This window comes from Ovis aries, chromosome 1, assembly GCF_016772045.2.
Source record: "Ovis aries strain OAR_USU_Benz2616 breed Rambouillet chromosome 1, ARS-UI_Ramb_v3.0, whole genome shotgun sequence".
Taxonomy (NCBI): Eukaryota; Metazoa; Chordata; class Mammalia; order Artiodactyla; family Bovidae; genus Ovis; species Ovis aries.
The window spans coordinates 78,219,746-78,232,884 of NC_056054.1; the positions used below are offsets into that span (position 1 = coordinate 78,219,746).

Genomic DNA, 13,139 nt, shown 5'->3' on the forward strand with positions numbered 1-13,139 from the left:
CTCCGCCTTCGTCTTAAGCCCCGCCCCACCGCGCAAATCCCGCCCTCGGCCCCGCCTTCCCCCTTTCCCGTCCCAGGACGCGTTGCGCGGCCCGGGCCGGAAGTCGCCCGGTTCCCGGGTGTGTGTCTGAGTCTGTGTCTGGAAGAGGCGCGCGGCCCGGGACAGGCACTGAGGATTCACATCTGAAGCGTCACCTGTATCACTACCATCTCCCACGGAGCCACTACTAGAGGGGAGTAGACCCGGCCCTTCGCCGGGCAGAGAAGATGTTGCCTCTGTCCATCAAGGACGATGAATACAAACCACCCAAGTTCAATCTGTTCCGCAAGATCTCAGGCTGGTTTAGGTGCGGGGAACTGTGTTTGCGGGAAGTGGGTGCCCGGCACAAGGGAGAAGGCCCAAATCTAAAGATGGCCCGAGGTCCAGGGAGGGAGCGTCTGGGACAAACTCGTTCGTGTGAGGAAAAGAACGTGTGGACTGGGAGGGTCTTGAAAGGGGACCCAGCCTCCGTGTCTGGCACTGCTTTGACTTTCCCGGTTCTTCCCCACTTGTATCATGCCTAGGTCTATCCTGTCGGACAAGACGTCTCGGAACCTGTTTTTCTTCCTGTGCCTGAACCTCTCTTTCGCTTTTGTTGAACTACTCTACGGCATCTGGAGCAACTGGTAACCAAAGGGGAAAAGGGTTGGGGCGGAAGCAGGGGGTGGGGGAGACGAAGCTCTGTTTGCTTAGTGCCACGTAGCACCTCACCCGGAGGCTCAGGTCTTGCCTTTGCCAGCACCTATGCTACTCAGTTGCTTTTTCATATCCACACCAGTCTGGCACGGTTACATTTCTTAAGAGCCGAGGCCATCACGTGCAGCAGTTAAGATTTAGGACTCCGCCTCCTTCGCCAAGCACCCCCACCCCCGCCTCCTTCAAACCAGGGTGACAAGTCCCCTCCTCATTTTGACAGATGGAGAGAGTCTTTTGTTTTTGCACACCTTAGCTCTGCCCACTTTCTTGGAATTGGGAGAAATCCTTTCTTCCCGTTCTGTGGGGTAGTGGTATTAGGAATTGACCATTAAAATTGTGGGAGAGAATACCTGAGATCTTATACTTAATTTGATACTGGGTCTTGAAACGAGGGAAAGGTTTATAAAGGGGATATCTGGAGAAACATGTTTCATTCTCTTTACTTTTATGCTGAAACTCTCAAGGTTTTCTTCTGGTCTTGACTGTGGTAAAAGATCCCACATAGTTTTCTAAAAGGTTTTCATCTCTTGAGTTTGTGGTTTTTGGTGTCACCTTTGATTCTTTTTGTTTTTGTTTTTAACTGCTTTGGGAAGAGATCTATCCAGTGTAACTCTGTGGAAATGCAGTAACGTTATCCAGGTGTTTGCAGTTGAATTCTTAAGGTCTAGTAAAATTGTTGAGCTAAGGAAAAGATCATCTCACTTCTGGGTGTATTGATTCCTCTTTAAATATCATACTTGTCTTATAATAGCCAACACTTCAAAATTTTATATAAAATTTCAGTTTTTTTCTTGGATTCCTTGAAATAGATCTTGGACCCCAAATTTAAGAACCTATGCCATCTATGCTTTATTTTCTATTAATTTAATAAACTAAGTCTCTGTCCTTTAAGGTCCATTTTCAGAGAGAGTTGTTTTCAGTCTTTATTGAGATTGAACAATGACATTAGGTGATACCACCAGTTTTTGTGACATGTATACTTTTATATGAAAAGGTAGACTTTTAAATTCAAATGTCAATTTAGTTTTATCAGAACTACTCAGCAGATTATGCCAGTTATTGGTTTAGTCACCACTCAAATGTAAAAGGCATATTGAAACATAAAATCTCGGTGTATGTAATAACCGTTTTTAATCATTTGGGGATCAGATATATGTGTCCTTTAATATTAATACCCTTTGATATGTTGTAAATGTTAAAAGCATTATATTGTCTTAGTTTGTATTGAAATAATTGTACTTTATTATAAATATGTAATATTACATATAATATACAATGTAATAAATATGTTCTTTTACATATACATATGCAATATTTATGTTTTACATTTTCCTCTTCCTAAGTTATGCCATATTGTGGCGTATGTGCTGACTATTGTCAAGGCTCTATCTTGGTTTGCCTGTGTACAGTTTTGCTATAGTTATGTTATATTACAGTACATTTCACTGTGGCCTTCCATTGCATAAATTACTAAGTGAGATGTCTTGTTCAAGTGATTAATAGTTGAAGTACCTAAACCACCTGTCTATGGAAGGTTAGGTATATAGTAATTCTTTTGATCTGTAGAGATCTGTTGAGGAAATCACTGAGACTATTGTTTTCTGAGCAATTAGTCAGTATTCATCGGGGTATAAAGAAAACATCAATGGTGCATGGCTTGTTCTGCCTTCACGGGGCTTGTTCTTTTGACTTTAGGCCTCTTCTCCAGTTTACTCCCTTTCTTTGTGTTATATCTTTGCAATCTAGCTCTGAACTACTATCTGTCATGCCTAGATTAATTAGAAGGTATGCATTACTATGATAACCTCCACACCCACAATTATTTATTTTTACCCCAATGCTAATTTTTATCAGTTGATTGGGAGTACAATTATGTTTCTGTTGAAGCCTTGGTGGACCTAGAAGTTGCTTGGGCCTTTTCATAACCTGACTTTTTGTCTTATTTAGACACCACAAATTTGGAGCCCCTTTGTAGACTGATTAGCAGTTTCTTTACATGACTGAATTATCTCTGTTCCTGAAGGTTCAATTAGATTTTAAGTTCCTTGAGTAAATTCCTTACCAAAACTTGTTTTCTGTTTTTGTCATAGTCATTTCTATGTTCCTTTGTGTTCTGTAAAAGTAGTTTCAAGATGTTATGAGATGTCAAGAGTTTTTTCCATTATGGAATTAAAAGATAGATAAAACATACTTTCTCTTCATGAATAAAGGTTCATAGAAACATTTGACCTCATTGGAATGAATGTTAAATAGTTTTGGTTCTGATTCAGCACCTTCATTTTAAATAAGAACTTAATTTTAGTTGATTTGTATTTTTGATGATGAGACTGTGTCATCAGTGGAGAATAGCTAAGCTCTTTGTATATTTTCCCTTATTAAATATCTACTACTTTTTACCTTTCCACTAGAATGTAAATGTTATTAAAGTGGAATCTTTTCTATCTTATTCAGGCACCTTAGTACATGGCACATAATATGTTTAATACATGTTTGCTGAATGAAAGAACAAAGGAATAATGAATATATGGATTTAGTCCACCAATACTAACCCTGCTAACTACGCTATTTGGGGCAGGGTTGCGGGGAAGGACATTAAGCCCCTTCTTTGTCCATTGTTGGTAGCAAAATGGTAGGAATACCATATGTGATCTTTTCTTCTATGGTTCTTTTCTTTCTAGTATTTTATTTTCATTTGCTTATTTATTGTTGAGTAATCTTGAGATAGTATAGTATATATAACAATGTGGTTTTATACCATCTAGGATTAAATTCTTTCTTCAGTTTTAGGAAAACCCCAAATTAGTGATTGCCTGAGCAAAATAAAACTTTATTTCCAAAATGGCTATTACAGTTCTAGCCATCCCTAGCAGCAGAATATCCAGAATGGAGACAAAAAGAGATAAAAAGTATGTACAGTGTCTTTTAAGGAGGCTTGTTTGGACACCAGCACACAGCACTCTTTACCAGCATTTCAGTGGCTGAACCTTTATTGCATTGTTCATGTCTAGTTGCAAATGCCATCTTTTTTCCAGTCAACGAGGTATTCTGAAAGTCCTGAATTTTTTTTACCAGTGATGAAATATGTAGGCTCAGAAAGTGGGAACTCTTCTACAGGTGGAATAGTATAAAAGGCCCAGGGAGTTTTCTACTTTGCAGAGCAGTAGAAGAGCTTAGATGCATCAGTTACCCAAGTATTTTCTACTATACAGTGATTTTTTTTTCTCCTAGTATCTTAATAAAGTTTGCTTTTTTTTTTTCTGTTTTAATGCTCTTCTATTTTATGTTTACCTCACTGTTAGAATTTTTAATTTTCAATGATATTTTCTATCAGAACTGTTAACAACCATTTTACTCTTAGGCATAGAGGAAACTCATCTAACTCTAAAGATAAATGTCTTTGTATTAGTAAAGTAATTACTTGTTCAAGAAATGTTTTAGGCCCTACTAGTCACTGCTTTTGTCCTACTTCTGTATAATACATCACATCATATGTTTGTAAAGTAATTCCTTGGTAAAGAAAAATGCTTCCACTAGTAACATTTTTTCTATGGCATTAAAGATTTTAAATATCTTGAATTTTTATCGGCTTTTCCCTTCTGAAAAGACATTACTTACCAGGTTACAGTGATGACTTTTTTTGCTTTTCTTCTTTTTTTTTAACTTTAAAAACATAGATTCCTATTCCATTTTGCTGAGAATTCTACCTTACAGGAAGGGATTATATGGAAGGTAGTGGAGTTGTGGGTTTTTCACCATAACTCTCATTAGTTTAACAACTTACACAAATATCAGGATTCTAAGGATTTTCTATTTTCTTGCTAATTGATAGTAAATAGTTTCCCCCTTTCCATCTCATGGAACTCAAGTTGATGATTCCCTGTGTTCAATTTCAAATTAATCTCTAACAGCCACTATAAATATGCTGTTAGCTTAGTTACCTATAGACCTTTAAATTTTTTTATTATGGAAAATGTATGTAAAAGTAGAGCATTCAGTGGACCTCATGTCTCCGTCACCCACCTTTAATGTTCATTAACATGTGGCCTATTTTGTTTCATCTGTTATATCGGTCACCATTGAATTGTTTTAATGTGGATACCAGCTACAGTATGATTTCTTACATATCAATAACTACTTCAGTTGGGTCTAAAAGATAAGAGTCCTCGTTTTTACTATAATCCAATGCTATGGCACCCCACTCCAGTACTCTTGCCTGGAAAATCCCATGGATGGAGGAGCCTGGTGGGCTGCAGTCCATGAGATAGTGAAGAGTTGAACACGACTGAGCGACTTCACTTTCACTTTTCACTTTCATGCACTGGAGAAGGAAATGGCAACCCACTCCAGGGTTCTTGCCTGGAGAATCCCAGGGATAGGGGAGCCTGGTGGGCTGCCGTCTGTGGGGTCACACAGAGTCGGACACAACTGAAGTGACTTAGCAAATGCTATTCTTGGACTTCCTGGTAGCTCAGCTGGTAAAGAATCTACCTGCCATGTAGAAGACCCCAGTTCAATTCCTGGGTTGGAAGATCCGCTGGAGAAGAGATAGGTTACCCACTCCAGTATTCTTGGACTTCCCTAGTGGCTCAGATGGTAAAGAATCCACCTGCATTGCAGGAGACCTGGATTCAATCCCTGGGTTGGGAAGATTCCCTGGAGACGGGAATGGCTACCTACTCCAGTATTCTGGCCTGGAGAATTCCATGCACAGAGGAGCCTGGTGGGTTACAGTCCGTGGGTTCACAACGAGTCGGATACACTGAGCAACTTGTACTTCATTTCAATGCTATTCTTACCTATAAAAATGTGTAATTTATTAATATCAAATGTCCAGTGAGTGAGTGTTCATATGTCCCTTATTGTCTCATAAATTCTGTTTGAAGTTGGTTTTACAAATCAGTTTAAACAAGGTCTATGGTATTTGATTGATATGTCTCTTAAGTCTCAGTTTATCGGTTCTTTCTTTCTTTGTCTTTTCTTTCAGTAGACCTTAGATAAAATCCCTTTCATAAGTTTCTTTGGCCAGATGTTCTGTTCACATTTGTTATATTTTCCTTTAGTGATCACGTTTCCATTTTTATATTCTAAGAAGTTTTCTTTATTAAAATACCTGTAGAACATGGTCACTTAAAGTATAAAAATATACTTTAATATTTAGTGTTTAAAGATCAGAGCCAAAAACAAGTACGCTGCTTTTAGCAACCTTTTTTTTTTTTTTAGCAACTTGTTTTTTAAATCAAGTTGCATTTTGTGTGTAAATCATATAGCCGTAAGAATTCTCTATGCTACCTTTATTTTCTAAGGATTTTGTGCCAGGTAGTTTAAGTGATAATTCATAATCAGAAACATTTGCTGATTGAAGATAAGCAGTAAAATCGACATTCCTCATGAACACTGTTTTGATATATGATAGGTGAGCAGAGAACTAGAAGCAGACTATTTCACATGAGTTTGCCTACATAGATGCAACTAAGTAATTTTCAAATCATGATGCGGGGTTCATGCTTTCATAGTCACAATGCTTTTAAGAGAACATCATGTTCTGCCACCTCAAAAGAGGAAGTTTTTTTTTTTTTTTTTGGTAGAATCATATTTTATGAAATGTTGGGAAAAAAACCATTTTAATGACAAATTTATTTAAAATTTAAATAAAATTAAAATATCATTTTGATGAGTATTAAAATTGCCATGCTACATTTAATTGTTAGAAAAGAATCTGATTCCTCTATCAGAGGAATCTAAAAGAATCTGTATTCCTCCTTTATACAAAAGAGGTTTATCATTTTTTTCCCACTATTGAGGCAGTCTTTGGTGTCTATTGACACCAAATATAAATAAATCTGTTATAAAAGAGATGGTGTATATTGATTTTCTAGGGCAGCTGTAACAAAGTACCACAGGCTGGGTGACTTAAACAACAAAAATTTGTTGTCTTATAGTTCTGGAGCCTAAAAGTCAAGAGATTAAAGTACTGTCAGGATTAGTTCCTTCCGAGGTCTAAGGTCGGTTGCTTTGCTGGCAGTCTTTTGTGTTCCTTGGCTTGTCGAAGCATCACCTGATCTCTGCCTTATCTTTACTTGGCGGTCTCCGTGTGTACATGTCTGTCTTCAGATATCCCTTTTTATAAGGAGAGCAGACACTGGATTTGGGCCCACCTGACTGACTTAATCTCTACAAATTATGTCTGCAGTGACCCTATTTCCGAATAAAGTCACATTCTGAGTTACTAGAGATGTAAGACTTCAACTTAGAAATTGGGGGAGAAAGCCTCTTGATGAAAGTGAAAGTGGAGAGGGAAAAGGTGGCTTAAAGCTCAACATTCAGAAAACGAAGATCATGGCATCTGGTCCCATCACTTCATGGGAAATAGATGGGGAAACAGTGGCTAACTTTATTTTTGGGGCTCCAGAATCACTGTAGATGGTGACTGCAGCCATGAAATTAAAAGACGTTTACTCCTTGGAAGAAAAGTTATGACCAACCTAGATAGCATGTTAAAAAGCAGAGACATTACTTTGCCGACTAAGGTCCGTCTAGTCAAGGCTATGGTTTTTCCTGTGGTCATGTATGGATGTGAGAGTTGGACTGTGAAGAAAGCTGAGCACTGAAGAACTGATGCTTTTGAACTGTGGTGCTGGAGAAGACTCTTGAGAGTCCCTTGGACTGCAAGGAGATCCAACCAGTCCATTCTGAAGGAGATCAGCCCTGGGATTTCTTTGGAAGGAATGATGCTAAAGCTGAAACTCCAATACTTTGGCCACCTCATGTGAAGAGTTGACTCATTGGAAAAGACTCTGATGCTGGGAGGGATTGGGGGCAGGAGGAGAAGGGGACGACCAAGGATGAGATGGCTGGATGGCATCACGGACTTCGATGGACATGAGTCTGAGTGAACTCCAGGAGTTGGTGATGGATAAGGAGGCCTGGTGTGCTGTGATTCATGTGGTCGCAAAGAGTCGGACATGACTGAGCGACTGAACTGAACTAATAGTTCAACCCATAACAAGATTTTAGTAACTATATATGTAGATCAATAAATCAGTGAATTTTAAAGTTTATATTTATTTAGCATAAATACCTTGCCTTCTTCCATAACTAATTTACAGTTACTTAGAATAAAAGTCATATATATAATAAAACCCTCCAATTTAGAAATAAAAACATTTAAAACTATATACTGAGAGTAAAAATAAACCTGTTAAATATGTGAAATGAAGTCGCTCAATCCTGTCTGACTCTTTGCGACCCCATGGACTGTAGCTCACCAGGCTCTTCCCATGGGATTTTCCAGGCAAGAGTACTGAAGTGGGTTGCCATTCCTTCTCCAGAGGATCTTCCCCACCCAGGGATCGAACCTGGGTCTCTGCATTGTAGGCAGACAGTTTACCGTCTGAGCCACCAGGGAAGTTAAATATGTAGACTACTGTTGTTACTGAAATTGACTTTTGAATTTAGTTATAAAATCTCATGAAATCAAGGCAGAGTGGGTAAAAATTCTCATTGTCAACTGTATTGTTTTATCAGAATAGAGAGTTTTTTGAAACCACATTTTAAAAATAACTTACTGTATCATATCAGAATAAAGAAAACAAAATCATAAACAATCTTTATTGGTTTTATAACACATTACAAAGATTTTCTTCAAATGGGTCTTCGTACCTCAAAATTTAAATTATTATTTTAGTGTTAAGGGTCAAATGTGTAGTGACCTGTTCAAGGAAAAATCTTAAAATAACTATAAATCTTAGAGGCTTACTTGATTGGCAAGAACCTTACTTTGTCCTCCTCAGTTATTGATTTTCTCATTCAGCCTTTTCATTTGTTCACTCATTCTTGTTCTGCTTTGAGTTGGGTTTCAGGTAAGTGTAGACAGTACTTAAAACTATTTTATGCATCTCTGTATATTTGAATAAAATATGCAAGGTTCATGATAAAATTTAAGACATTTTTCAAAATGATTTTTGAGAAACTTGTAAATTTTTGTTCTTTTCTGTGTGGGTGAGTAATATGCTTTACCTCAGTTTCTAAGTTTATAATTATCCTAAATTACAATGAAATTTAAAAACTGCTTTTTCTACTTCAGTGAAGAAGGTTTTTGACTTTTAGTTTGTAGCAGTTACAACTGCAGAAAGCTCTGACATATATCCAAATATTAAGAGCTATGGGTCATGCTGGGAATACTAGATATTAATACTAATATTAATACTAGATATTAGTAATGCAGTAATTTATTAATAATAATAGAAATAATGGGAATATTGATGTGGGTTTAGTGTGACAAGCACTGATATGTTGCATAACTATAATTCAGTTATAACAATTATGACACTTTTTACTGTTACCTGTTTAAATAGTGCTAAATAAGTAGTTAAGCAAGTTGACAGTCACAGAGCTAGTAAATGGTAGACCTGGAATTTGAACCCAGGTACTCTGACTTCAAAAGTAGTGCTCTTAACCATTCTGATACTTCTTATTTTTAAGGATTGAACTGCTGATGTGCTTGCTTTCAGAATGTTTCTGTTGACCTATCTTAAAGTTCTCTGATGATGCTCAGCTCTTTCCAGTCTGTGGTTAAGCCAGTTGGAAGAATTCTTCATCTCTGACACCTTATTTTTTGTTAAATTTTTTTTTTTTTGGTACTTCCCATTTTGCTGAAATTTCTTACTGACTCATGCATTTTTTTCCCCCCACCTTTGGCACCCCACTCCAGTATTCTTGCCTGGAGAATCCCATGGACGGAGGAGCCTGGTGGGCTACAGTCCATGGGGTCGCTAAGGGTCGGACACGACTAAGCGACTTCACTTTTCCCATAGATTCTTTCTTACTTATAGTTTTGATAGTTCCTGTATCTGGGTCAGTATTGTTATCTGGTTCTGTTAACTGCATTATCTCTTTACGAGTAATTTTTCATCCTGTTATTTGTGTTTCTTGAGATTTTTGATCAAAGGCTGGACGTTACGAGTAAAGAGCAGTAGACACTGAGGTAATAGTATTTATTACTAGGAATAGGTATGTGTCCTCTGTCAGTTTGTTAGTTGGTTAGGCCTTTCACTTCCAGTATTCTTGTATGCGTGTGTCACAGAAGCTCTCTCTTTGTGCTCATGGTGCGCTTCACCTGCCAAGCTATAGATGGTTATCTCTCGTTACTCTGTGTGAGGTTTGTGGTGAGGGCAGAGGGGCATTCATTATCTTGACAAAGCCTCAGTCTTAGGCAGCCCTTTTGAGCCTGGGCCTTGAGGGTGTGCTTTTCATTTGATGGTTTTTGTTTTTACATTTTTACTCTTCCTTTCATGACAGTGAAAGTCTGTCACATGTATGAGGATAGTCTTGGGTGAAAGTGAGTTTCTTGCTAGCAGAACATCTGCTTTGTGTTGGTACAGAATCCTCTGCCCGAAAGGGTTTCCTGCCCTACCCTCCTCTTTCAGTGTCTTTCTTAAAAGCGTGTATAATGTATATCTTGAACATCACAGATAATATATCACTTCATGTATCTTATAAGAACTTTATAATAATACACTTCCATTTCATTCTATCTTTTGCGCTTTAACTGTCATACATTTCACTTTTATGTAAACCCCACAATATAGTGTTCTTTTCACTTTATACCTGACGTTAATAAATAAACCTTTCCTCTTGACAGCAGACAGTAAATATTTTAGGCCTTAAGGGTCATAAAATCTCTGTCACAGTTTCTCGATTCTACTGTTATAGCACAGAAATAGCCATAGACAATATATAAACAAATGAGCATAACTGTGTTTCAGCAAATCTTTATTTACAAAAATAGATGGTGGTCCAGATTTAGCCTGTGGCCTATAGTTTGCTGACCTTGCCTTAGATTGTCAGATATCTTTTTAAAAAGTAGCTTTATTGAGATACAATTCAAATACCTTAAAATTCTCCCATTTATGTTGTACTGGTGAATGGCTTTTAATGTATTTATAGAGTTGTAAAATCATCACAACAATCCATTTTGGAACACTTTTATTATTCCAGAAGGAAACTTTAAAGCCCTAGCTATCACCCTCCAATTCCCCTTGTCCCCTGATACGTCCAGTTCTAGGTGATCACTAATCTACTTTCTGTCTCTATGTATTTGCCTGTTCTGAACATTTTATATAAATGGAATAATTTGTGTATGATCCTTTGTGATGGTTTATTTCACTTACCATATGGCTTCCAGGGTCATCCATGTTCTGCGTGTATCAGTATTTCATTTATTTTTATTGCCAGATAATATTTCAGCAGTATGAAAGAATTCCAGTTTCTCCACCAACACTTGTAGTTATTGGACTTATTTTTCTTAATTTATTTACTTTTAATTGAAGGATAATTACAATATTGTGATTTCTGCCATCCGTCCTCATGAATCAGCCATAGGTATACAAGGACTTTTTTATTCTGGTCATCATAGTGGACGTGAAGTTATTACTTATCATCATTTTGATTTGCGTTTAATGATGTTGAGTAACTTTTCAAGTGCTGATGGCCATTTGTATATCTTCTTTGGAGAAATGTCTATTCAGATCCTTTATTTTTAAAAAATGGATATTTTCTGTCTTTGAAGAGTTTTAAGAATTCTTCATATATTCTGGATACAAGCCTTTTGTCAGATATATGATTGGCAGATATTTGTCATTTCACTTTCTTGATACTGTCCTTTGAAGCATGAAAGTTTTAAAATTTCAATGATGTTCAGTCTGTGTTCCTCTTTTTTTCTTTTATTGCTTATGCTTCTGATGTCATATTTAAGAAACCGTTGCCTAGCCTGAGGTTGTGAATGCTTTAGCTCAGAATTCCCCAACCACTGGACTTGTTCTGGGCCATGGACTGTTAGAAACCAGGCTCAGAGCAGGAGATGAGCAGCTCCCTGTGCTCCTCTTCACTCGCATTACTGCCTGAATCTTCTGCCCCATTGCTCTCATTACCACCTAAACCATGCCTACCCCTTTCCCATCTGCGGAAAAATTGTCTTCTGTGAAAGCAGTCCCTGGTGCCAAAAAGGTTGAGACTGCTAGTTTAACTTTTATGTTTAGGTCTTTGATCCATTATTGGTTAATTATTGTGTATAATATGAAGAAAGGGTCAAAAATAATTTTTTTTGCATGTGGGCATCCAGTGGTTTCAGCATCATTTGTTGGACACTCTAAATTCTATTCCATTGATCTCTGTGTTTATTCTTATCCTAGTACCATATTGTTTTTATTACTGTAGCTTTATAATAAGTTTTGAAATTGGAAAGTGTGAGTTCTCCAACTTTGCTTTTCCTTTTGAGTATTGTTATGGCTATTCTAGATTTCCTGCGTTTCCATATGAATTTTAAGATCAACTTGTCAGTTTCTCCAAAGAGGTCAGCTGGGATTTTAATAGAGAATAAATTGAATCTGTGGATCAACTGGGGAAGTATTGACATCTTAACAGTATTGTCTTATCCGTAAACATGGATATCTTTCCATTTATTTAGGTCTTCTTTATTTTTTTAAAACAATATTTATAGTTTCCAGGGTGTAGGTCTTGCACTTTTTTTTTTTGCTAAATTTATTCTTTAGTATTTTTTGATGCTATTATAAATGGAAATTTTTAAAATTGCATTTTATGCATCACTAATGCATAAAATATAACTCATTTTTGTATATTGATCTTGTAGCCTTCAACCTTGCCAAATTAATTTATTAGTTCTAACAGTTTTTTAAATTGTCCTTAAGATTTTGCATATATAAGATCATGCCACTTGCAAATAGAGATAGTTTGTACTCTTCCCTTCCAGTCTAGGTGCTTTTTATTTCATTTCCTGCCTCGTTATACTCTCTAGTACAGCGTTAAATAGAAGTGGTGAGGGGACATTTTTATCTTGTACCTGATCTGAGAGGAAAGCATTCACTCTGGGGCTTCCTGGATGGCTCAGTGGTAAAGAGTCTGCCTGCAATGCAAGAGACATAGGAGAAGTGGATTGGATCCCTGGGTCAGGAAGATCCCCTGGAGGCGGAAATGGCAACCCACCCCCTGAAAAAATCCCACGGACAGAGGAGCCTCACAGGTTACAGTCCAAAGGGTCACATATAGTTGAACATGACTGAGCACACACTCACACATTCAATCTTTGGCCATTCTAATGATGCTGATGTTAGCTGTGGGTTTTTTGTAGATGCTATGTATCAGTTCAGGAAGTTCCCTCTACTGCAAGTTTGTTGGATGTTTTCATCATAAAAATGTTGGGTTTTGTCAAATACTTTCCTGCCTCTATTAAGATGATAGTGTGGTTTTTGTCTCACATTCCATTGATATGATGTATTATAGTGATTGATTTTCATGTAGTTAACCAACCTTGCATTGTTGGGGTTGTGGGTTGTGGGTTGTGGTCTGTACTCTCCTTCTTTTGGTGAATTTGATTTGCTAGTGTTTTG

General features: G+C 37.3%; 1 protein-coding gene across 1 annotated transcript in view; it reads left to right on the forward strand.

Annotated features, from left to right (window-relative positions):
- Positions 1-266: 266 nt before the first annotated feature.
- SLC30A7 (solute carrier family 30 member 7) overlaps positions 267-13,139 on the forward strand; it is a 93,397-nt gene continuing 80,524 nt past the window's right edge. The window contains 2 exon segments of the mRNA NM_001163598.1: positions 267-346; positions 564-665. Of these exon segments, the coding sequence (NP_001157070.1) occupies positions 267-346; positions 564-665 (182 nt within the window).